Source organism: Pleuronectes platessa, chromosome 1, assembly GCF_947347685.1.
Source record: "Pleuronectes platessa chromosome 1, fPlePla1.1, whole genome shotgun sequence".
Taxonomy (NCBI): Eukaryota; Metazoa; Chordata; class Actinopteri; order Pleuronectiformes; family Pleuronectidae; genus Pleuronectes; species Pleuronectes platessa.
In genome coordinates, this window is record NC_070626.1 from 17,908,860 (window position 1) to 17,935,128 (window position 26,269).

The 26,269-nt window shown below is 43.0% G+C and overlaps 2 protein-coding genes across 3 annotated transcripts; both read right to left on the bottom strand.

Moving 5' to 3' along the window:
- Positions 1 to 601: 601 nt before the first annotated feature.
- On the bottom strand, positions 602 to 10,247 carry kif7 (kinesin family member 7). 2 transcript variants are annotated; one of them, XM_053424310.1, is made up of 20 exons: positions 10,108 to 10,247; positions 8,117 to 8,509; positions 7,700 to 7,897; positions 7,170 to 7,569; positions 6,715 to 7,062; positions 6,358 to 6,550; positions 6,091 to 6,255; positions 5,766 to 5,909; positions 5,322 to 5,458; positions 5,104 to 5,216; positions 4,834 to 4,989; positions 4,515 to 4,720; positions 4,132 to 4,329; positions 3,583 to 3,708; positions 2,721 to 2,897; positions 2,422 to 2,637; positions 2,032 to 2,238; positions 1,731 to 1,929; positions 1,445 to 1,606; positions 602 to 1,330 (listed from the first exon to the last, which is right to left on the bottom strand). In XM_053424310.1, the coding sequence occupies exons 2-20, from the start codon at positions 8,445 to 8,447 to the stop codon at positions 960 to 962; spliced, it is 4,047 nt and encodes a 1,348-aa protein (XP_053280285.1). In that variant the 5' UTR covers positions 8,448 to 8,509; positions 10,108 to 10,247; the 3' UTR covers positions 602 to 959. The 2 variants fall into 2 exon arrangements, with proteins under 2 accessions (XP_053280285.1, XP_053280274.1); XM_053424299.1 differs by having other exon boundaries at positions 602 to 1,333.
- Positions 10,248 to 13,828: 3,581 nt separating this feature from the next.
- On the bottom strand, positions 13,829 to 20,519 carry LOC128438816 (fibulin-7). The gene is made up of 8 exons (XM_053421531.1): positions 20,264 to 20,519; positions 17,513 to 17,672; positions 17,238 to 17,408; positions 16,539 to 16,664; positions 15,474 to 15,668; positions 15,252 to 15,389; positions 15,000 to 15,135; positions 13,829 to 14,820 (listed from the first exon to the last, which is right to left on the bottom strand). The coding sequence occupies exons 1-8, from the start codon at positions 20,330 to 20,332 to the stop codon at positions 14,457 to 14,459; spliced, it is 1,359 nt and encodes a 452-aa protein (XP_053277506.1). The 5' UTR covers positions 20,333 to 20,519; the 3' UTR covers positions 13,829 to 14,456.
- Positions 20,520 to 26,269: the final 5,750 nt, after the last annotated feature.

Sequence of the window (26,269 nt, forward strand, 5' to 3'; positions counted from 1 at the left end):
TTCGATATGCACAGCACAATGACACAGATATCGCCATAGATCATATTAATTGGCTGCTGGTTGCATTAGGTTAATGCCATTCAATAGGGGTAATGGTGGTAATGGGTCTGCTTTTTAAATAAAACTAGCTCTCTATACATGTTACATATGCTGTAAAAGTAGGATCGGATTTTAAGGCTTGGTTTGACTTAATTACTCATGATGTATTGCCGGGTGTCCTTGGGGTCTAGAGGAAGACTCAGAAAAGGGCTTATCATGTCCCCCTATTGTTTTTGAGTAAATTTATGGACTTTAATGGATTGTCATGTGAGTGAATCATATTCTATAGTGTATCCTGTCTGTGTGTTGGTTCAACATTTTTGATGTAAATTGCAAAACAGCATCTTTGCCTCATGTCTCTCATCTTCCCCGTGGGAAAACCTGTCTTAAATCACCTGAATCAAGGGATTTCACTTATGTTCACCTACTTTGTTACAGCGTATTACTGAAATAAATTCAAATGATTACTTCTTTTATGGTTTATTTTCCAGCGGTGTGAGATAAAATGTTGTGCATTACATTACATGGAGTTTTTTGACTGCCACTGAAAACACAAGCCAGATGAGTATGGAAGGCAAAAACAGTTTAATATAAAATATTTGAAGGTCAAAAGACGCTTGCTTATTAGAAAAAAAGAAAAAGAGTGTCAAATTGTAATAATGTAATTAATTCACGTCTTATTGACTTTCATGGTTGCTAAGAATATAAACATACAAATGACGGTATGAAACGGAAACTTAGACTCTACCTTAGTGAAAGTGCTTCTTGTAAAAATCTGTGGATTTCTGTTTTTAATACAAAACTTTATATACAAGAATAAAAACTGTAATGCAAAGACAAAAGTGGATAAAACAATATTTCTGAAACCACAGAATAAAATCTAGGTGATTGGTCGTAAAAAAGAAACATTTGAGTAAAATTCAGACAGGGTTCTTCCGTACGTCGATTAATGCATTGTTTGAGTTCAGGGGTCCGACGTTGAGGCTGGGGCGACGTGACTCTCGGCGAGATTTAACCACAGGCAGGGACGTCTGCCCCACCCAGGGCCCCGTACCGGTTTGAACTACACGGTTACCAGACATGTCCCCAGCCGCTTGATACCACAGTTCATCCATGACTGCAGGTTCCTCTATAGGTAGGGAAGAGCGCCGCCATGTGGACGGGAGCGGGGTGTTTACCAGCTCACGCATTTCCTCCCTAGACCGGGGAGATTTGTCGGGCTGCCCCACGTTTCTGCCCCCTGGGCTGTCCTCGGGGCTGCGGGTCAGCCTCTCCATGCTGCAGGCGCTTGCTGCTTTACCATCAGATGAGAGACAAGGCCAGTCAACAACTTACTCAACAACACAGGTGTGAACACAGGGATCTAATGGCAAGACAGGCAGATCCAACATTTCCATATAGTTACCTCTAGCATGCTCCTTAGGCTGGCTGGCTGAACCACAGAGCTCCCTCAGCTTGTTGCTTAGATCCACATTAGCAGCCTTGAAGTGGTTGAGCTCCTGGCTGAGGTTATGGATCCACCCCTCGTACTGCCGCTGCCTTCCTGCCAAACCCTCGTCCATTTGCTCTGTCAGGGTCAGAGAATACAAACATTAAGTTACACGAGTACTAGTACTTATTAGTTCGAACAGCTGATTATGGAAAGAATTTGAATCTGTTATCAAATCAGTATTTTGTAAATATCCATGCACCTCGACACTGCTGCAGTAAGAGCTGCACACTCTTCTCATGTTCCTTCTGCTGTTGTGTGAGTCGGCGATCCGTGTCCAGTTGTGAGCGATCGAGGGCATTCTCCAGCCACTGCACCAGTTTCTGCTGCTCGTCCAGTTGCATTTCCAGTTCAGCCAGGGCTAGTTGCAGCTTTCGCTCTTCCTCACGCAGAGTCACCACCTGCATTAAACATCCACATCAACATGAGAAGGCAAATGTCAGGATGACTGAAATGGGTGAACACGGTTAAAGAAAAGTCGAATCTCACTCGGTTGTTCAGACCTTGTCAAAGTACTTGCACAGCAGGGCTCTGGTCTCAGAGCCGGACAGATAGCTGAGCTTGGCCATGAGGTTCATCTCCCACTGGGAGAGCATACTGGCAGAAGCCCTCAGCTGCCTCTGTCTCTGACTGATGGCCTCATTCTTGTACTCGATGGCGGCATCCAAAGCCTCGATTGCCTCGTCCAACTGGAAAAGCGTTCGCTCCTCCTGAAAGAACAGACACAATCTTAAAGATAATGTGAGCAGACAGCTAATATTAGAGTTTCCAGTAAGGACCAATTAGCTCAACGCTCCTGCCAGCCAGAATTACCATAATTGCCAAGTATTTTATCTCCATCTTATTCTGAGCATAACACATTAAAATGCTTGATCTCCAGAGTGATATCTGACCTCAGGGGAGAGCAGGTTACCCTGCCGCAGCTTATCGTCCAGCTCCACTCTCTGTTTGAGCAACGAATCTTTCTCTTGCCGGAGGTTGGAGATCTCTTGGCGGATCTGTTGCGAGTCTTGAGCGCTGCTGCTGCGAAGGAGGCCGTTCCTCTCACTCAACTCGCTCTCAAGGGTTTCAATCCGCCCTGTAAGCGTCACCAGGTCCTTACTCAGGGCCTGGTGAGAAGATCCAAACAAACATTCAGTATTTTGCCAGTTTCCCATGACTGCTGAGGTGAGTGGATTGGGTTGATTGATACCTGACTGGAGCGGAGCCGCTTGGTCTCCAGTCCGCTGCGTTCCTGCAGCAGGGCTTCTTTCTTCGCCAGGATCGTCTCTCGCTTCGTCAGCTCTCCTTCCAAACCTTCTAGTCCTCTTCTCTGTTCCAGAACCTTCTCCATTTCCTCATCGAGCCAGCGTTTTTGTTCTTCAATCTTCTGCTCATTGGTTGTAAAGCACACAGGAAAGATAAAGTGACAAAGTCAGGAAATGATAATACATTTAGCACATTTCCATCAATTCTCAAGAACTATAAAGAATACATTTATTATATTACTTCTACTGACAATAGATTAATAAGCTTGTGTATTTGCACTGTAATAACAACACATGAGATTCATCAAGATGCTTTCTGTAATGTACTATTGTGTGACTAAGATGTTGAAAAGGTTCAGTAAATGAGAAGTTTAGATGTGAACTATGGACCAGGAAATATACTGGACCCACAGCACAGGTTTTTAAAATATGGTTACAATACCCACATGAAATGTTACAATGTTTCTGTATAAGCACGAGAATTCATAATATCAAGTATTTGTCTGACATTAACATATTATGTATTTTCAATGCTTAAAAAGGTTAGTCAGTTAAAATAACAAATACTTGGTTATCACGTGCAATTTAAAGTCACATTTATCACCTTGAACACGTTATAACAGTATTCTATGATTACTAAGCTTAAATATCTGTTTGTCAATTTCACAAAACACTGCAATAAAATGAAATGACTTCTCTTGGATCATGTGGGGGATGAAACTAGCATATGGTTTCACATCAAACTGACAGGGGGGGGGCTCATTTTGTATTAACACTGCAGTATTTTAAATAAGAAGACAGTTGCACCTGTTGTTCCTCCAGTGACATGACTGAGCCGTTGCTGCCACTGCGTCTCTGCTTCTGAAACGCAGCAATCTCCTCCGTTTTTATCCTCAGGATCTTCTGTTGCTGCTCGTTCTTTATCTCGAGCTCCTGCGGTGGAGGCAGGGGAGAAGACCAAATGAATTACAGGACAATGAAGATAAAAGGAAAACTAGTCCTGTAGAAATTAAATAAACGCTTTTGGCACTAATGTACTGTGATATTTATGGTAAACTCCAACAATTACAGGTAACTCTGATAGAAAGTTGTTTTAAACTGAGAGCAGTTTAGTAATCAATGCTTCCAAGAAAACTCTCTGTAAGAACCCTTTTGTTTAAGCCAAATGGAATCCGTCCCATCTCCACTAATACATTTCCCACCAAATTAACAGCTATATCAGTGTAGGATTGATTATCTACTAAAACCGAAGCATTGGGTGGTGATATACATTTCTTAAATACACTAACAGTGTTTGTCTGATCATTAAAAACAGGTACTCATGCTGCTCTGTCAGTGTGTTCTCTTCAGTGCTACCTTGACTCTGTGAGTTCTTCGCTGCATCTCGGTCTCTAGACGTCGTTTCTGCTGACTTTCCTCACGCAGCCGCTTCTGGAGCTGCTCCTGCTGCTGCCTCATAGACTGCACGCTGCGCTCCAGCTCCAACACGCGGCGTTCGTTCTGTGCGGGCAGGTTAGCTAGACGAGCAGTATCCCGCTGCCGTTGACTTAGCACCTACAGCACCACCATAAAAATGTTTAAGTGCAAGAACATTAGGTTCAGAGTAGAAGTGCTGCCTTTAGTCATATATCTTTAAAATAATATCTTGCAGCACAGAACTATTCAAGGCCACAAAATTGAATTTAACATGACTCTGTTGCTGATGCGTTATTGAGGATTAATAAGTATGACAGTCAAACCTTGACTTTGCTCTGAGCAGCAGCTATCTTCCTGCGACATTCCTGCGCTCTTGTGTTGTCCGTTGTGCTGATCTCTCGCTCTTGTCTCTCTAGATCCTGCAGCTGCCGCTGGGCCTCCTGCAGCTCCTGTCGAGCCTGCACAGCTTCACTCTCCAGAGCTGTGATCTTATGGCTGTACTGCCTGTTCAGGGCCTGAGCATCCTTACCTGAAAAAATAACAATAAAACATAGGCAATGATTAACAAGTGACCTAAAGAAAACAGAGACAAGGCTTTATTTGGAAAAGGCCCAGCTAATAAAGGACAACGCAGATGGATACCTGTTTTGACCAGCTCCTTGATGAGTTCTTCCTTCATGCGGATGGTGACGGACAGCTCGCGGATCTTCTGCTGTGCCTGATGTAGCCCCCAATCTGAAGCGCCTTCAAAACCTTTCAAGCTCCCACGTGCTGATGTGTCCCCAGAACTGGAGTTGGCTGCACGGTGATCAGAGAGTAAACAACAGCTCAGTTGGGAAGGGAAATGAGGAAGCAGACGAGGCTTCGTGGCACTAATTGAAAGACAGGCCCATCAGACAGTTCTACACTTACATGCTTTTCTGGTCAAACACATGTGCTGAGGCAGCTGAGATGTTGGACCTTTCCCAACAGCTGTTAGTCCTCCAAACAACACGTCCCTGTTAGTCCAGGTTAGATTCACCTGCCTGAGAAAATCACTAACATTACATCATAGGCACATAGGCAAAATGGCACACTGACCCTGAATCATCTGAAAGTTGTAGGTTGTGATTTCTATAAACACAACATACTTGCGTCTCTCTTGGCGGAAGTTGCTCTCTTCTTCTGTGTCCGACATTTCTGCTCCTCCTTGGATTCCCAGCTCCTCAAAGAAGCTCCCATCGTGATCACCAACAGGCCCATTACCGATGTAGCCCACTGGACTCATCTGCAACCACACACATACACACACAGAATGAAAAAGAGGCAGGCAATGATATACTCTGTAAACTGTGTACAAATAGTTTGGATCTGTACAAAATGATTGTAAAGATAAAAGATAGTTTTCCAGATCAAGTTCAGTGTGTGGGGCTTTTTCTGATATGATGAATGTGTAGTTTTAATTTCAGTATAAATTCATCCCAGAATCTCAACATGCACCTCCATTTCTTGCCACAAGGAAAGTTTTAAAAGTCATATCATACTTCAGGGAAGGAAAGATCACAGCTGGAAATCTAGCTCTACTGGTTGGTTACCTGTCTGAATGTAACTCCATTCTGAGTCTGCTGCATGGAGGCAATAGGGGCAGTGTGTGGCCGGGTTCTCAAGTTAAGGCCTGGACTGGACATCTGACACTGCAGCTCTGCGATCAGGTCCTGCTGCTCCTGCAGCTTATCACTCTGAGTCAAGGAAAACAATCACATAAGTTAAAAGGGAGAATATCTGTATAATGTGAATCTTTAGTCTTTGACCAAATCTTTAAAGAAAGGATGGAATAATGTTGGTCCAGTTCAATTGCTAAGCCATGGATCCTACGTATGATCCATAAGATAAAAACATTAGAATAAGAGTGTGTTTGACCTGTTGCTTGTATTGTTCCATAGCATCCTCCAGAGCAGCTAAAAAGTCTGTGTTCTCCGTCTCCAACCGCTGGATCTGGGCCTGAAGCTGAACACTGTCCTCATTCTCTCCACCTTTCTCAGTTTCATGCTCATGACTCCACCTCTCCTCTTGAGCCTCTGGATCCTGCTCATAAAAAGCATGTATAGACATATCAGTAAGGAACCTAAACTCCTTAAAATTCTTCTAATTATTGTCTAAATATTTGAGAGAGGTTAAGAGACTGACCTGGTTCCTGACAGTGGGCCTCCCCCTCCTCAGTGCAACACTTTCCTCCGTGGAGCTGTTCTCGATACCACTGTCTGGTCCTGAAGCAGTGGTCAGTCGGCTCTGTTCCTCCTCCACTGAGCACAGCCACTCCTTCACCTTCAAACTCTGCTCTGCAGTCAGAGCCCCTTCAGTCTGCAGCTCCCGCAGTAACCTGTGATATATCAGCAACATTCAAATGGAGTGAAATTAAGTTAAGGAATGCACGATATATATATACTAACATTCTATTAATCCTTTTTGTTAAAGACGTTTCAAGAGTAGTTAAACAACATGACAACAAACTAACTGTATTTTGATCGATGAATGAACTTTAACCTGTAAGCAGTGTCCGTGCAGGTCCGGTAGTGAGCACTTTGGGCCTGCATTCTGCTGATCTCTCCCTCTCCGAGTCGAGGCCTCCTGTTTGGATCAGCGTGAGCGATGATGCGGGTCTCTGAGCGGTGGCGGTTTTCGAGGGCTCTGCGCAGGGCCTTGATCTGTTGCTCCAGCCCTTCTACACGATCAGGCTCACGCTTGCAGTTGACAGTGGCCTTGTTCTGAATGTTTCTCGCCCTCGTGGCATAGTTCAGTGTATTCAGACTCTCATCAAAGTCTGCGGAGGATGGGCTGATGCAGGCAATCATCAGTGTTTTTGAATTTCCTCCTAAGGAATCTTTTAGGATCCTAGAAGATACAAAGATTATATATGTTGAACCAAACTGACACTTCACACCAGATCCTGTATCATGTTACGGTATCTCATGTGTCTGATCAACTCAATGAAAACGTACCTTGTGATTTTAGAATCTCTGTATGGTATGTGAGAGCCTTTCCTCTTGGGATCCCCCAGCGCCCCGATAACATTTCCCAGGGCCAGCAGTCCGCTGTTAATCTGGATGCTCTCCTTCAGTCTCTCTCCAGTGTTCCCTGTCCTTAAAATGCGCTCTGACCCCGCCAGGTCAACAAAGTGGAATTTGGAAGACAACATTTGTGGTCCAGAAGTTGCAGCGGTAGCGTAAAGGCGTGAAATCCCCCGACGTTGGTCCATGTACACCGTAAAAATGGTGTGTGACCGGCTGGAGTTTTGATTCATCTGGGTTGCGCCAGTGTGCCGGGCTGTGTTTCCTGACTCTAGTAAACTCAACACCTCATCAAGACCCTCCACTTCACACTCTTTCACGCCACACAAAACTGTGAAGGCACACACAGATATAAAATGTTAATACATGCATACACCAACCATTAACAATTCTCACAACCGCAGAAATGTGCTAATAAATAATACATGTAACAGCGGAATGAAAATGTTAGCATTTCATACCAATGTTGCCTTTATCCTCTCGGATGTGGATGTCCTTGCTGGCCGTCTCTACCTCCAGTAAGTCATTGAACTCCTCTTTGTAGACCTCCAGGTAGGACACTCGGACAGAGAAGTCTGTGAGGTCATTTTCATCTAACAGCTTGAAGACATCCGCAACAGCCCTCGGAATGATACCCTGCACCTCATCTCTAAAGGAACCTACAACACAATTCAAATACACATAATTACATGCTGGTTTAGACAAGTCACATTGAAGTCTTCTTATTTCTGGTCTTAGCCAGTGCAAAATACCATTGAATAGGAAGGAAAAGGAAAAATATCAGCTCTAATTTACACTGATGATGAAAAACACTATTGGAACCAAATATTTCGAAGGAGACAATGTAAGAAGAGTAAAAATATAAATCAGTAACTTACAAATATTAGCTTCTCCGATGGTGTAGGTCTTGCCTGAGCCTGTCTGTCCGTAGGCAAACACTGTAGCATTGAACCCTTGGAAGAAGGCGTCGATGAGTGGCTGTACAGACTCAGAATAAACCTCCTCCTGAAAGCAGGACTCTTCAAAGAGGAAGTCAGAAAGAAAGTGTCTGTCATGGCCCAGAGTGACCCGACAAAGTTCAGTGTCCACAGTGATACAGCTCTCATGGCAGTGTAGTAGCTCCTTAGGCAGCAGGGGGCGCACTCGAACAGCTACTTGCACTGCGGAAAAGTCCCCTCGGCCTTGGCCACCGGGCACTTTAGGAGACATCTCTGCTTCGCTGTTGGAGCCCTTCTGTTTCCTTCTGTTATGTAGTGTTCATCTTTGGACCGCTACAGGAGAAAAACATAATTTGTCACCAAAAATCATCTGGAATGTTTTTTGCCACAAGAGCATCTTTCACAAGCCTTTCAATTCAATCTGGGTGATACTTGTCCTTTGTTTCATCTGTATTTGTGCACAAAACAGAGCAGAACCATCCGAAATCGAGGGGGTCAGTGTAGCCTATAGTTCTAGCTAGATGATAAGAGGACATGAAGAATACATTTGGACAATGGTGGAACTGTTAAGGAGGAGACTTGACGAGTTTGTAAGACACTAAAAGGCATCTGCAGCTGCTTTTGCCGGCTTCTTACGAGGTACGTTATCACAAACTCCAGCCCTGTTAACAGGTTTGTTGTGGTCAGACACTCTCGCCACTGTGATGGCCTCTAGTGGACAGATTGCTTAAAAACCAGTGAAAATAGGCAGCATGGAAGTATGTAAGTTGTTTTGGCTACATCACTCGAAAAGGAGGTACCCTTTCCCACATGAAGGCAGAAATTGAAACGAGATCTAAGGCCCCCAACAAACCTACACTGTCAACACGCGCAGGTATCCGGCTGCATCGTAAATGTTAATGTTTACAGAGTAAACAAAAACAATTATGAGTGTTGCCATGTTGGAGTTAGAGCAGATAGATGTTGAAAAGCAATTACATTTTCTTAAAGAACTGCAACAAATACTGTCTGTGTAGGGTACACGCCATAGATTCAACGCAAGAGCATGAATTGGGCTTTAGGGTGCTGAGGACACTCAGGTGTGTGTTCATAGAGTCATAGTTACACCCAGTAACTACTGATGTCAATGCTCTATCACACAGAGGCACAGACTGAATTCCTCCATGAACCGCTGCAGTGATGAGGTGTGATCAGGATGTTTGGGGTCAACCTCTGCTCCTCCTCTAGCAGCAGCAGAACACAGCCTCTCTGATCCGTGCTCGGTAGAGATAGTTCTCACCACTTGGATTGTCTCCTGCGTCACTATTTAAACTTAAGCACATGTAGCTCTACGACATTCACAACAATAAATCAGTGTGAAAACTGAATGGGGGATCTCTCCATAAAGTTACGTTATAGTTAGTAACTTTAGTAGAAAGTCGTCACTCGTGTTCAGTGTAAACAAATAACACAAACAACGAGTCTGACTACGACCAGGAATGCAACACAAAGTTTATGAACGTGGTGAACCTACTTGTTCTGTGTGTGAACTGTGCTCGTGGAGGTGTAAACTTATTTTGAGCATGTTAGCAGGGTAACGTTAGCTAGCCACCGTTACCACAGTGTGCCAAAGTCACCAGATAAAGATGGACGCGTCAGGAACCGCTACCCGCGAGAGGAAAAAAACACATCTGAGAGGAAAAACACACGAGTGTCGACTTTTTCTAAAGCTCCTACTACGGAGAAGTTTCCCACGTTCATACACTTGTTCGTCAGTCTCCATGTTTCCCACAGATAACTTCGGCTAAGCTAACGTTAGCACTTAGCCAGGGAGCAGTCCGAACAACAAACCACAACATGGGGATGAGGCTGGACACCGACACCCGGAGGAGCTACTGGCCGTCTGGATCCACTGACCGGGTGAGAGGGTGTTCGTGTTAGAACCATCTTACTTTCTATGAGGCAGCAGCAGCAGCTCCATGGGTCCAGCAGAACACTGGAGGGGGTTCAGGAGCCTGGAGGTTGAGGGGGGCAGCTGGAGGGAGGAGCCCGAAAGTTTGGGCTGTGTTTGGGGTTTGGTCTCTGAGGAGCATCGTGGATGAGGAGGCTCGGGTCAAAGAGGGTTTTAAACAGCGATCCACAGAGAAGCACAGTATCTGAACGTTCCTGTGCTACATTTATTAGTTGAATTCTCATACCTCATATTCTGCTTAGTTTTCCCTGATGTTACTCACCTATAATCAACAATACAAGTAAATCTCATGATAGACCCTAACCAGAAAGAAAAGTGATCATATCATTGTTTTTGTTTAATCTTATATCCTGTGACCCTGGATTCAAGTTATTGACCTGTTATTACTTATCATATTTTGATAATTTCTTCATTTATTTCTTTACTTTAAAATTACTTTACATTTTTTTGTTTTTATTTTACTTTACTGCTATTTCATTTCATTCATATTTTATTTGTGGATGTTGCATTGTAAAAGTAGACTGTACTGTCTATACTTGGCTAAAAGAGGTATTGAAACTGAAAAATATGATATAACTAATATATAAACACTTTTTTATTTTTATCTAAAGCTGATTGAGCTGCATTTCTTGTATGAAAGTTGATATATAAATAACGTTTCTTATTATTATCATTAACAATAATGATGATAATAATAATAAATATACTTTGTTTATATAGCACTTTTCAAGATGCTGTTTCCCAATAAACAAGACAACAAATCACCAAGGACAAAAATAAAAAAAACACACAACCCAGGTAAACCAAAAAGGCTTTCTGATAGAAATGCGCTCTGAGTTCTATAGAATAGTTCTATTAGAATAAATAAATTAAATCAAACCAGATAAATTCAAGGAAGGTTTTTACTATGTGACTGTATAGGAATGTATTGTTAATACACATGCTTTGTCATATCATGATGAGCCTTTGTCCCTTTTCACCATCAACATTTTTCATGCATTTAACATTTTCCACAGTGATGAAACCAAACTCTGTTGGGAAGTATTGCAGCAGCTGTAAAATCACAGTTTGTGGCTTCATGGTTAGCAGACATCGAGTATGTAGCAAGTCTCATCTGTGATCAGCAGGGGGCAGTGTTACATCATAGTTTGATAGTGCACAGTAGCACATCTCTTTACAGTCTATGAAACATTTGCAGGTTTTCTTCTGCAGCGACAAGACTCGGGCACGACAAGGAAATTACTGCAATTTGAAATCACAACTAATGACAGAGATTTAATAAACAGCTGAGAGGAAAAGAAGACACAAATTGAGCCACTTTGACTTAAATCTCACTTAAAGGTAATTTATAGGAGACTTGTGATATTAATATAGAAACCAACAGTAGTAGAGTAATGGCCTCCTGAGAAGAGAATGGAGTCAAACTCTATCTGTGTGTGTGATCATCCCAGCCTCAGTTCTTTGTTTTGGTAGCTGGTTTAGGCTAACGTTCATTTTGCATCCGCCTTTGTGGTGGTAAAGATCACACTCGGAATGGACACACTAGTTTCCGCCCTTTTCTCCGACTTCTTCCATAGATGCCATCACTGTTAGCTCATGGCAACACAATATTTAATAAAGCTGCTTTCAGACATGCATTGAATTTCACTGAAAGGTTCTGGAGGGGCCGTATGTAAGAAAGCAAATGACCTAGTCAGTTGCTCCAGATATTTTCTGAACCTTTTCCTGCCTGACCTCTGGTAAAATTTGTCGAGGGAGATGTAGACAACGTTGTCAACTTGTAAAGAAAATGAAATTCAAGAGCCTTTGACAATAAAGTCCAAGGCAGAACACGAAGTGCTGTAAACCAAAACATGGCATTTTTCCATCACGTCTCGCCTCCTGCATGTTCCGCACATTCTCTTGTTGTGAACGTTTCTGATTCGCACAGTCACCCGTTGCGTTCCTCATATGTCGAAAGCAAACTCTGCTTTTCCAGTTTAAAAACCCAAGATTTGAATCGTCTCACCTGGAGGCTCCAACACTGACGGGAGCTCCAACCCATGGATGAGACTTGATTGATCCATCTTACCAGGCAGCTATCACTGGAATATTATTTTTGGCTAGTTTTTTGTTAATTTTAGTCAACTATTATGCTTTTGGTTGTGTGTTTAGAGTCAATTTGGGCTTCAACCCCCATAGACTGTACCGACCACACCTTGGGGACGATACTAAAAGAGGGGGGGGGGATCAGCGGTGTGGCAGACGAAAGTCATGGTTAGTTTTTATGCTTCTTTGAACACAACAACTATGGACGCCACCACCGTGTCCACTCCCTCCCTTCCACCCTCGCCATCATGGCATCACTAAAAGATCCTGAGCCAAACTGACAGTAGTGTCCTGTCTGCACCATGTGGAGCCTCGGCAGCACCAGTCCCACTCTCCTTTGTTCTATTAAACTTCAGATGAGACCAAGGTATTTCCTTTCAAATGCAAGTACCACTGATAACCCACGCTGCAGTCAAAGGGAGTGGGATGGTTTCTTATGACTATCCTGCACAAGCAGAGAGATTAGGATATTGATTTCAGTCCCACACACACTGCCAGCGCTCATTACGATTTTTTTTTTGTATCTGCACAGTGTGACTCAGCCACACTGAGAGCTTGAGAGACGCGACAGTGGAGTTGGAGGAGAAGGATGTGAAAGTGGATGTAATATGATAACATAGAGGAAGGGGAGGAAAAGAGAGGACAGTGAAGCGCACAGAGCAGACAAAACACCAGACTCCAGATCAGGTGCTCTCACACAGGCAAACCAAGCTGAGCTTTTAATACTGAATGACCACCTCTTCTGGGATCCCCGAGGAACATGGTGAGATTTTGATTGAACTCATTATTTTTTCCCATGAGGGACACAAGAGATCAAGACTGAGTCCAGAACATTCTGTGTGCAGGGGTAATAAAGGACAGTTTTTAATTCAGCCCACACCCTCAGCCAGTGACTGCCTCGCTTGAATCATCTATTCAGACATCTCTATTCAACCACCGCTCTCTGTCTGCCTCGCTATCACCGTGCATCTTTTTCTTCACTCAGCGTACAGGCTTGTTTCAGGATCCTGTGGCTAAAGCCCCCCCCCCCCCTCAGTCATGTCATCTCGGTTGAAGCCTCCTCTGCAACTAAATACACCTTGTTTGTTCCCAGTCAACCTACACTTTGCCTCACTATCCACAGATGCACTTCTGTGTGGTCTCATTTTCTCAAATGTGGCACAGCTCAGTGGGGAAGATAGATGGAGGGGGTGCGGCACATTTCATCACCACGTCACAATTTGTCCAAGTACACCCGTCCTTTTGACAGGAGAATGATTACACATACACGACTCGCAGTGCGCACGAGACATGCTCATGCATTTTTCAATGTGTACTTGCGGATTTAAAAGTTAAAGTTCATTCAGGCACAGTAGGAACACTGTGGCTCTTTTCAGCAGCTTGTTTTTGGCTGCCTGTCTGCTGAACAGCACTGCTCTGTACGGCAAGAACTGTGTGTTTCTCAAAAAACCACTGCTCACATACTGTACTATATCACTGTATATACATTTATGTTTGTGTAAAAAAAGCTCAGGGTGAGTATAAGTGCTGGGTTAGACATATGGTTACATATATACCTATATTAATCTGACTGCTTTTACACCATATTCACAAAAGTAGAAGAGACCCAACTCTTTATGTTCACATGGTGCTTTAATGGTTGCGTTGGAAAATGAACTGCAATAAAACCAGGATGAAACATGGAAGCAGAAAGGATTACAAAGTTATAACACATCATGATTACGTGTCCAATATACAGCGCACATATGTAAACCCTTTTAAAAGTCATTAAAAAGCAGCACTTTCTTTCAGGGTGAACCTTCCACATATTTCCTGGATCAGTTTGTTTGTGTCCTTCAGTTTAGTGCTGGTTTGTTGTCTACATTGTGTCATTCGTCCTTCAAATCTCCTACACTCATTTCTGTCTTTTTGCAATAGATTTAGAGGAAATTCTTATTATTCCAAACAAAGCTCATGTTCTTATACTGAAGTCATTTGCATTTCTGTCTGTAGCTGGACACCAGTGTCTCTGAAAAGCAAACATTCTGAAACATTTATTACATGCAGCAGTGCCACACACCTTGTTCTGCCACCACTTCATGTTTTACTACCTGGCTGTTACAGCTCTTTCACCAACAGTACAGGGGATTTTTAAGATGGTCACCGTATCATCACTCATCAATGGCCAAATGATCCTTAGCTAAATCCAAACCGGACTTTAGTTTGTCTTTTGTGCTCTAAGATTGTTTCCACCTTCTGTCTCTAGAACTCATATTGGGAAACAAACAGGGTGATTTTGGTGATGTACTTCCCGAGCTGGACACGTCTCTCCAGCTCGCTCATCTCCACCTCCGCTTCCAGAGTGGCAGGCCCCTGAATGGGGCTCACCAGCATCAGCTGACCTGTCAGACGGTCTGAACGCTGGACTGTGAAGTGGCGCCGAGCTAACCTCCCCCCCAGCAGGGAGAAGCGAAGCGTGTCGCCCATCGGACGCAAAGCTGAGACCCTGAACATGACGCGAGGAGCTGACAGGTTGGATGAGACAGCCATGTAATGGTAGGAGAAGGAATTTGGGGTCTGAGAACACGCCTTGTTGTCCAGAGGACAGGGGTTACGTTCACAACGCCTGGAAAGAAGAAAAACCAAGTGAAAAGTGAGACAGATGTAGATGAAAGAGTGTGAGAGGAATGTTGTTCAAACAATGGAATTAATATTTTACTGCCAAAAAAACATATACTTGTTACTGTGGAAAATCTCTCTTATGACAATGAATCAGGAGCAAAAAATGCAGAAGACAATGCTCACATAGGCGACGTCTTGACATATGCAGCATTAGGGATTTTGGGGCAGTCCACATGGACACACTGGAAACCACCATATGTATTAATGCACATCTGGTCCTTGGTGCAGTTGTTTTGTCTGGTGGCACACTCATCGATGTCTGGCGGAAAACATCAACACAGTGTTAGCTGGGACATCATTCACACGGCTTTGTTGGGAATAAGAACATTCTAAGTGATTTCATAACAAACCAGGAAAATAAATATGTGAGTGCACCTCTGCAGCTGCGTCCGTCGCGGGTCGTATTATATCCAGCAGGACAGGTGCAGCGGTAGCCTCCAGGGGTGTTAATGCAAGCATGTAAACACAGTTTCCCCGCCTGGCCATTATGGAACAGCTCACATTCATCTATATCTAAAGTAAAAAAACACACACATAGTTAGCATCCTATATAACAACAAACTAATGTGTATATTAGTCGTAAGGTGTTAGTCCTACCAGTGCAGATGTTGCTGTCCCGGCCAGAGATGGTGTATCCAGCCTCACAGGTACAGTGGGTGGTCCCCTGCACTATAGAGCAACGTGATGGACGGACAAAGGGCCCGGTGGTGGCAGCTGGCAGGGTGGCAGCAGCAGCAGCTCCACCGGTGGCTGCAGAGGTGGCAGCAGATGTGTTTGTCATGGTAACAAAGACTGAATGGGGAAGACAGGGAAGATGAGAGGTAAGACGTTTTCTGTAGCTTAGGATTTCATCTGGGGCTCATTTTTGTTCAGTCATTAAGGGACGGTCTGTGGGCACGGAGAAAAATGTACATTAAAAACTACTTGATGGATTACGATGTGGTATTCATCAGGGACTTTCTTTAGCATAAGAGATAGGGCTTTTTGTTGTTGTTTTTTTGTTTGTTTTTGAATTGTCAGAGATTAATTCTTGAATCTTGATTTAAAAAATAAGCCAAGTTTAGGGGACTTATATTTATGAGTGCAGGGAATTAGGTATAGATCCAAATAAAAAAAAAAAAACAGGATCCATTCTAGTTCTTTATAAAAATCTAATTTTAATAATCCTCATAACTTGTTTGTATAAATAATGTTTTATGTCAAATCTAACTTCCAGACAACATATTCGTATCAGACAATATAAGAATTACTCTAACTTTAACTTTAACGTTAATTTTATGTTTGAATATATAAATATTAAATGAATAGAGAGAAACTAAACTAGGTGGGCTGCGGAGATTCACAGTCACATCAGGGAGAGGACTGCAGCCTCTCCAGCAGCACTGTCTTGGACTCACTCTGTGGTATGTAGCACTGACTTGTATTGGCAAACCAAACCACAGGCCGATGCCATCACCTTCAGCAGACTGGACACTAAAGTAGTCTATAAAATGTATGCTCTGAAAAAGGCTTATTTGCTATTTTTGGCTCCTATAATATCCCAAAACTCAAAAACCCCTTTGTGTTTGAGCTGTCTGAAGGGTTAGTGGTTATCTCAACATGTTAAAATAAAATAAACAACATCTCCATCAGGCTTGGGGGGTTTGGGTGTGTAATCCCTACATGTTGGCAAGGGGCTCTGACAGGTAGCTCCGGCCCAGCCTTTGGCACAGACACAAGAGAACTGGTTCATCTCGTCCACACACGTCCCGCCATTCAGGCACGGAGAGGACGCACACTCATTGATGTCTGAGGGGAAAGAAACAAACAGGGGAGTTATACAAGGAAACACTGGTGCTATATGTTTCAACCCTGTCAGTGATACAGGAGCACATGCAACCAAATATCTCTGATGCTGAAAGATAAGAGAAAATGACATCATGGCATATATACGTGTTAGAAGGAGAATAAGGGAAAAGGTGGAGGAGGTGCTGGGAGGCTTTGCCTGATCCAAAAACTTCTGAGCAATCCTCTCAAAGTTAGTGAGCTGTCAAGATGCTGCGGTTAAAATATCACATGTCTGAGCATTCAATAAACTCTCTGGACAATGAAAGAGCGTAGAGAGGAAATATGATCATGGGTCATATAGGAACTATATCTTGATGTAGACAAACAGTTGAGTCATGCATGATGCACCAAAAGAGGAATGGGAATAGAGAGCATGGGATGGGGGGTCGGATATAAAGAGGATGATGACAGGGCTTTAAAAGAAGTGATCAGACGGTTAGATAACAGAATGAGAGACGGTCAGGGTGAAGAAGAGGAGGAGAGACTCTGGTGGGGAAGGGATGATCCCGCTGAGGCCGGGTAGCTGTGTCTCACCTCGGCAGGTCGGCTGCTGGCCACCCCAGGTCAGGCTCTCCTGACAAACCCTGCTCTCTGAGCCCACCAGCTCATAGCCAGGGTCACACAGGAAGTGGACCTCATGGCTCACGCTGTGCGACTTTCCAAGTTTCCTTCCGTTCATCGGTGCGTCCAGTTTTGTGCAGGTGCCTGTTGGAAAAGCAGGAGGTGATTTAATAATGAAAGAAAAAAACTGAATACATCATTTTAACATGTAACATTTGAAAAAGTCCGTCTCAGGATGTTTTGCTCACTGTTGATGGCTTTCGTCGTCTGCCTCCCTGCACTGCTCTGCAGTAAGTTTATTTTCTTCTTCAGGTTGCGTAGACTCTGCAGGTACGAGGCCTCGTGTGCTGAGAGAAGCTTCTGGACCTGCTTCAGAGAGCCCTGTATCTCCTGCCTGCTGGGGCACTCCTGAAACCAAACAGAGGGGGTGACTACAGCGTTGAATTATTCACAACCTGTTCAAAGACTTTTTCAAATTCACTGACGATGAGGATATTTCCTGAAGCATTTTATTTCTTTTTTAACAACGTTGCAAATAAAAGTGCAGACACATATATTACCTCCACCAAGAAGGTTGTGTTTTCACCACTGTCTGTTTGTTGGTTTATTTGACAGCAGGATTACACAAAAACTACAGAGCTTGGTGGAGATGAAGCCTGAGGAGGAACCATTACCTTTGGTGCAGATGTTGAGTTGGAGACGTTGCGTAGATTTGGGGTACATTAGTATTTTCAGATTTCATCAAATTCTTTATTCTTTATATATTATTATATATTGTGCCACAATGAAAGTCGATACATCAAGTTAAGAGTAAAATATGTGTTACATTATTTATCTTGTGCACTGTTTAGGACCAATGTTGATGACAAAAACAAGACATCCACCTTTCTTCATTCTGTGGTCGCATTTAACAATGATCTGCAAATATAGATACTGTTACTATAAGTATTAGGCTAGGGTTAAAGCTGCAGGAGAATAATTTGCTCAAAAACTTGTTTTCTGAAAAAGGAATGCTGTTATTTGCTGAATTTATGAATACACAAAAGCTTCTCCTCTGGCTTCAGGTGACTTGAAAATAAATATTTGTCAACATGAAAAAGGGACATGAGGGCCATAAGCCAGTGAAGTAACTGATGCATTCACCGGAAAACTAAGTTTCCATTCATTCTTTCTCGGAAGATGCTTTGATTAAAAGTACATTGAATTTTTTTTATCTGAGCTGTAACCAAAACAGAATCAGCTCCATCCGGACGTCAGCAAATGAAGGTCTGTTGAAGAACTGAGAGCTGTGGAGTACAGAGGCTCGGCTGTTACATGAGTGAGTAAAAGCAGTATTATCAGAGCATGCTTTTCCACCCAAAACTAGATGCTGTGACCAAGTCATACACACGAAAACAGTTTACTGTTGTTTCAATGTGGTCGTATAGGTGTGAGCCTGCAAGAGCATTTCAAAACTTCAGTATAAAAAGTTATGAAACGTGCCATATGTCACGAGAGGGGGAAGTATCAGCAAAAGTGACTTAGGTTGCATTAGAGGTAATCACTGGCTCTCTATGAAGTGGTAAACTTAGGCTTTTGGTGTCAGACAGTCAGGTAGAAACGCCCTCAGCGCAAACACCACCTCCCGTTACAACCTCCCTTTCTATTGGCTGCAAGGAGCGGACGAACGGAGTGTCAGGGACATGTTTTCTACCCGTGCATGCCCGCTCGCTCTTTACTCCCTTTCATTCAACAGCGTCATTCTGTGCCGTCCTCTCCTACATGTTTTCAGACAAACAATTAGTGTTTTCTTCCAGCAGGAGTTATGCAAGAAGAGTCAATATTTGTTGAAAACACCTGATTTGGACCAAACTGGGGTTTGAAGGGATTTCAATCAGTCAGGGCGGGGGGGGCCTGGTGTTTAAAGTGTAGTTGTCAAAGGCCTCTTTCTGTCCGTGCTGGTGATTTTTCACATGGCTTCATTTTTACTGGGTGATGTTACCACAGTGTTCGGAGGCATGCAGGACAGGAGCTTAAGACTCCAGTTCAACTCTATTAAATCTAACCAGATTTGTGTATTTAAAGGGGCAGTTCACCCCAAACGGAAAATTCTCTCATCATCTACTCACCACTATGCCGAGGGAGGGGTGGGTGACGTGTTTGAGTCCACAAAACACTTTTGGCATTGCAGCAAATCCAATATAATTGAAGTAAATGGTGACCAATTTTTCAAATGTAAAAAAAGAAAGAAGAGAACCTGGCTCAAGAGGACACAGTGTTAAGGACACCATTTTGAGTTGAATATGAATGTCGGTAGGTACGGACACTTGGATGACACCACAGGAGCAGTGTGGAGGCATTATGTGTTGTTTACTGTTCCGTTTTACTTCAATTGGATTGGATTTGGCACCAATACTGTTTACACCAGAACTCCAAAAAGTTTTATGGACTCAAACACTTCAACCACCCCTCCATCAGTGGGAGTAGATAATCAGTGAATTTTCCTTTTTGGGTGAACTATCCCTTTAACATATAAATATAAATATATATATATATATACATAGACCTAAAGCACCACACTGATATTCTTATGGACATATATTTAAGCCATCTCTGAGCAATGCACAAACAAATACACACATGTGCAACACACACAGCCATGAATGCAGAGGTCAAAACACAGTCAGTGCAGCAGCTCTCTGGAAATTTCTGAACTACAGCACAGACATACCGAGCTGTTCATAAAGTGGACCGTCTGGGTTTGAAGTTTGAATCCAAAGTGAGGGTGAATCAATGTTTGGTTCCAAGCAAGGACGTTCTCTGTCTGAGCTGCACTTCAGAGGAGAGGGAGCTCATTCAGATGCACACTGTCACCAATGAATCAGTTCAATAGATACAACAGAGCTGAACAAGTGTCACTGCTTTAATTGTCTTTAACTGTAACAATGTCATACAAGTCAAATCCTCCTACTGTGATCCATTCATTCGCTCATTAGCCAATAACAGTGTGTTTCACATACCTGTCCGAACACAGGATGGAGTGAGCAGGAACACGCGATGGTGATGACGAGTGCTGCAGACACAAGCATGTTTCCTCCAGTCTTGATCCAATGTGCAGTCTGCGATCGGTCCTCAGAGGTGTCACAGGTTGCAGGCAGCCTGAACTTTGTGTGGGAAGTGGTCAGCCCTGGCTGTGTGCAGGGACTCCAGGTGAGAGAGAAACCACAGTTGGCAGTGGAAAAGCTGCTGAGGAGAACTGCTGCGGAATGCAGCTGGGTTTGCTCTTCAGCAGCCAATCAGGGAGGGAGACTTCAAGAAAAATTGGACCACGTTATTTTGCATTTACTCAATTTGAAACTGCACCTCCTCGCAGGTAAAAAAGCAGCTTAGTTCATCTTGTTTACGGAGAAGTGGGAGAAAACATCTCTGGATCAATAACAGATACACAATCAGCACCTTGACCACTTTGTGTTTGGTTAAAGTCCTTTTCATTTGCATTTCCTAACAAAATGCAATAAAAGAGTTTTACCATTAAATTTCAAAGCACATTCTTTGCCTGCTGACCATCTCTATGATACATTATATTCTGATGCTGTTTATTTAAAGCAGTAATAACTGTAACACCAGTATCATATCAATATAACCAAATACTGGTTATATTGCTTAGATGATAAATCTACGCTGGAAAACTGCGTAACAACTTGAAATCGTTAGGCTGCGTTTGCCGATAGACTCACAGTTCACTGCCAGTGATGCAGCTACAGAGGAGCTGTGCCCTCTGCAGGAATACATGCACACATGCATCCCTGTACTATACTTGGACTCAACAAAATAAGACTAATTAGGACAGCTCTCAGTAGAGCCTGTACCACCACCAAGGCACAACATTCCCCTTAAATCAAACAGCACCAAATTACACACTTATAGATATCAGGCCTCTAAAGATGCCTGATTTTTTTCTCTATCAAGATCCATTAAATATTCTCTGCAAAAACTGTGAGAATGTTGAATCATCCAACATTAAAGAAAGTAAAATAAATCCTGGATGTGCACCCTCATCTGGATCCACAACTAAATTGAATGGGTTCTTCCGTGACGCGTACCACATCCTTCCATCTACTTTCATTGTAATCTGTCCAGTACGTTTCGTTTAATCTTGCTTACAAACAAACAAACCAATAAAAGAACATACAAGGGTGAAAACATAACCTCCTTGGTCGAGGTAATAAATATAAAACTGGACTGGTAAAAAATAATGAGGTTTGAAGCTTGACTATGCCCTATGGAGAAAACTGAAGTGTTTGGACCTCTGTTATCAGCGTGTGCTCTCAACACCACTGTTGTTCCAATGGTGACGACAACGCTGAGACCCTCAGGCAGGAAGGAGCTGACATGTGGCAGTCAGATTTACCTGAGAAATCATCTTGTATGAGGCATTGTCTAGCCAAGCCAGGTAGAGCAGACTGCGCTCACAGCTGTTACTCAGCAGGGTCAGACACACCCTCACCGGTGCAACAACACCAGAGCATGTGTGATCACTGGACAGGATGCAGGGACCGGGTCCTTGTTGCAAACTACATTCAGCCCACAGGGCAGAGAAATTAGTGCATTGGGTTGCACAGCAGGGATCTGCAGACGGTGAATCATCCCACAGTATGCAGATCATGATTCATGTTTCACACACTGGGTCCATAAAAACACATGTCATTGTGTTTGAACAGACATGTGGAACCTGCACACTCAGACTGATCCGCTCATTTACTAGTTCTGACACCTCACGCTCTGCTACACGTGAATATCTGAAAATGTCTGACTAACACAGCTCATCTCATCTGAATAATCAACATCAGTCCCTCAAAACAAACTTCCCCTCCTGAAACAGTGATGAACACTCATCCTCAGCCCTGCATCAGAGTAAACCACGTTTTGTCACTTAGATGAGGAAATAAATAAACAGAGATGATTTAGACCTTTTGTCCTCAGTGACTGACTCACTAGTAAAACAGCGAGTGGGTGCCAAAGCATTATAGTATTCCAACGGCGATAATAATAATATATTATTAGGGATGCACCGATATGGAAATTCTTGGCCGATACCGATACCGATATTTAAAATAACAATCTGGCCGATAGCCGATACCGATATTTGTTTATTTTCTTTTTGTTCTTATTCATTCACCTTTTTGTGCCAGAAAAATAATAAAATCATTATTTAAAAAGCACTGTTTAAAAAAATGTCAGCCCTTCATCACTCTTATCTTTTAATGAGCTCAAATTGAATCAGATTTATGAAACAATCTTTGATTTAACTAAACTTTATTTAACAGAGACATATTATGCCCATTTTACCACAAGTTGAAATGTTTCCTTGGGATCTTAATGAAATTACTGTAACATATTTTGGTCAAAATACCACAAGGATAATTTAAAACAGCACCTTGTTACCCTGTCTAAAACACCCCTGTTAAAGTATCATATTAGAGAACGCTCTTCTCATTGATTTACGGTAGCAGTATTGCCCGTTTATTAGATGTGTTACGGCTTCTGTGTGTATGACGTGTGTTGTCAATTCACTTGTTACCTGTGCATGAGACGGATGAATAGAGCCGGTGCACATGAGAATAAAGTACTTAAACAGACGCTACGCTCATACTTTTTACGCCAAGTTACACTGCGTGAGTCAAGATAACTTAACAAGCCCTCCTCAGTTTTACCTGTTTTGAGTGTCGGGCAAAAATCACATCGCGTCACCACCCACCGTGGTCCTTCGCGATGCTTGTTTTAATTAAACAGTCGGATTCCCCTGGTCCGCACCAGTTCTCAGTCAGCTGCTAGGCGCCCCAGCGGTCGCCGTAGCTGAGGTGATCCGCGAGAAGGGCCCGACACGCGTCCAGAGTGGCCGACGCTGACCGCGTACCCGGTCCCCTCCCTTCCGCGCAGGCGATGGACACCGCCCCGCGGTACAAGAGAAAGAAAGCCCCCCCAGCAGTGATGCCGTGAGGTGCCACCGGATGAGGACCTCCCGGTGCCGCACACTGAGCCTCCGGCGGCGCGGAGAGGAGGGCGACGGAGGGACAGCCGCGGCACGTGCCCAGCGGTTTTACCACAAATATGAACATCGGCCAATGATATCGGTGAAAGTCAAGTTTATTACCGATAAGCCGATATCAGTTAACGAGGCGAATATCGGCCGCTACCGATGTTCGGCCGATAAATCGGTGCATCCCTATATATTATTATTAATTATAATAATAATGTTTAAAAAATAAAATAATAATAATAATAAACGTTTAGATATGTAGCACTTATCTAAACAATGTGACAAAGAGCTCATGGGAATAAAACAAGGCATTAAAAAGTTAAAATTAGCCTCACTTCGACCTTCAGTAACATCGACAAGGACATCACTGTATAACAGTGTTGTGCATGAACGAACACAAAAGAACGCGTTCATTGAACACGTTCACTTCTATGAGAACGATGAACTGAACGCAACTCAATGACAAATAATGAATTTCAACTGTGAACAGGTTCATATTGTAGCGTCCTCGCGTATAGACTACAGGAAACTTCTCTCTTTATGTGTAACTTTATTACCAATGTCTGGCCAGTGTCTCGGCTCCGAACCGTAGTTGGGAACTCAGCTCACTGGTCAGGGCCAGCCCTGGAAATGTTGGCGCCCTAGGCGAGATTTCAAATGTTTTTGATTCATCTCTGACTCTAACCGCAGTCTATCACCGCAGCGTGCACGTCAGGGACACACCTGAGGCGGAACCGCAAATTCTGTGCGAGCCACCGCCTGACTGTTCACACCATAGATATATATATAAAAGCCTTTATATATATCTATGGTTCACACTGGGAGCCATTCAGAAGGATGTTTTAGATGGCTCCCTGTCCACGGAGCCACGAGTGGTGACATCAGAAAATGTCACTAAAATGAGTAGGTTTTTATACCTCTCTTTGTATGCATCATGCTGCTATGAGGAACTTTTGTGAAGCGAAATGAGACTCCCTTCTTTTTTTTCTGTTCATGCTGAAATAAAGTGGATTCACTTGGTCTGACGTTAACGATCACATCTTTATAAAACACCTCATTAGCTTCACACGACAAACCCTATGGGGGGGAAATGTTTTTTGAGAGTAGATTCCAGATTCGTTCACTAGACTGGCACTAGGTAGAGCTCAAAAGAGCCGTATAGGTTCATCTCTGATCCATGCAGCTTCCTTCTACCAAGTTTTGTGGTTATTGGTCCAGTAGTTTATTACATAAACCTGTTGACTGATAAATCAGAGATGAAAACATAACCTCCTTAGCAGAGGTAATAAACCTCCACCCATTTATCAAGGAAATGTCACCAACATTAATAATTATTAGAAACACAACAGGAAATTAAAAAAAGAATGAAATGTTTTGAGAATATCTAAATAGTTAATTTTCTGTTGGTCGACCTATCAATTCATTTATTAAAAGCTAATTTTCCCCTGCTACTTAGTCTATAGGGTTTTTATATTGTGTTTTATTTACATTGTATATATTTGTTTATTTTTGTCGTGCACTGATTGCTGGTTGTACATCAATTTGCCATTTTCTTTCATGGACAACTTTAGTTAATCACAAGCTGCAAAAACAACTAGAGCAGCAGAGGAACCCAGCATCCAGCAGGGGGCAGCCTCAGGACACCACAGCAGACTGTGATTCTTGTAAGGCGTCTGAAGACAAGGTTGAAAAAGTACTGGGTTATTCTCTAACAATAGGTTTTTAAAGTATGTTAAATCAGTATCTAAAACTTGATTTTAGATACTGATTTAACATACTTTAAAAACCTATTGTTAATCAGGCAGTGTGGCCTAGTAGGTAGGGTGTTTGTCCATGTGAACAGGCGACCTGGGTTCAAATCCCTCATCTACCCATTTTCAAATTGGCAATATACTGAATTCTTGAAATTGGCAGGATTTCTCCTATTAATTGCAAAATATCTTACGTTTAAATTTAAATTACCTAAATATAAAAATCAGGAAAAAAAAAAAAATGATGTGCGCAGTGGGCTTCTGCGCAGGATATGCGCAATGGACTTCTGCGCAGATGTGCGCAGTGGGCCTGTGCGCAGGATGTGCGTGCAGTTTTTTTTTTTTTTATTTAATTTAATTTAATTTAATTTTTTATTTTTTATTTTTTATTTTTTATCATCATCATCATTTCTCCACAGGAGATTATGTGCTTGTGTGTGTGGCCGCGGCGCTTCCCGGTTCTTCCCGGCACTATGCTGCCGATGCGAACAGCCCAAGTATTTAACATGGGCGAGGAAAGAAGGCGGCTTCTACCTCCGGTGCGTCCCGGGGTTAGAGGTTGATGGTGTGACGTTAATGGATTGTTTTACATTGCATGTGTCACGTCTAAATCATTCTCCTATGTCGCCTGTACCAGGAGCCGCCCCTGTCACTGGTTGTCTTGGCTCGCTGTCTGGCCGGTAACCAGCCGTCCGGACCGCTCCGTGAAGAAGGAGGAGGAGATGTTTCTTTACTTGGAATGCGGCCACTTTATTTCTCGGATATACAGCAGGAGCAACACTCGCATCACCTCTAGGTTGTCCGTCACTTCTCGTTATACACACACATTTAGAGTCTTGACTCTTTTCCCACAATACCCAGGTGCACTACGTCACAAACTTTCCTTAAAGGGGCAGGCCATACCTGCAACACAACAGCTCTCGGTCTCATATACAGATGGCAAGAGAAAGCAGAGACGCAGACTCAGCAACTACATCTGAGATCCGATGCACCTTATTATTATCTGAGGGATTTTTACACACTGTCTGATAAACATTCCGACAGTAAAGGCAAGGGGTAGTGATGGATAAGGTTTTCTTTAACAAGTTAAGTCTCTCATTCTCACTTTCCACCTTAAACCTATGCAATGAACTGAACTATGAACTACTTCCGAATTTAAGTGGTGAACTATTCATGTTTACTTTTATGAACTGAACTTTGAACTAGTTCATGAGAGGTGTGAACTTGCACAACAC

Coding starts and splice junctions, on each gene's coding strand:
- kif7 (XM_053424299.1), bottom strand. CDS start 8,447: ATGTCTCCTAAAGTGCCCGGTGGCCAAGGCCGAGGGGACTTTTCCGCA. Junction 7,898..8,116: donor CATCGGAGAAGCTAATATTT/GTAAGTTACTGA, acceptor ATTGTGTTGTAG/GTTCCTTTAGAGATGAGGTG. Junction 4,990..5,103: donor GTGTTTGACCAGAAAAGCAT/GTAAGTGTAGAA, acceptor ATCACCGTGCAG/CCAACTCCAGTTCTGGGGAC.
- LOC128438816 (XM_053421531.1), bottom strand. CDS start 20,332: ATGCTTGTGTCTGCAGCACTCGTCATCACCATCGCGTGTTCCTGCTCA. Junction 17,673..20,263: donor TCCATCCTGTGTTCGGACAG/GTATGTGAAACA, acceptor GTTTGGTTTCAG/GAGTGCCCCAGCAGGCAGGA. Junction 15,136..15,251: donor CGACGGACGCAGCTGCAGAG/GTGCACTCACAT, acceptor GTTTTCCGCCAG/ACATCGATGAGTGTGCCACC.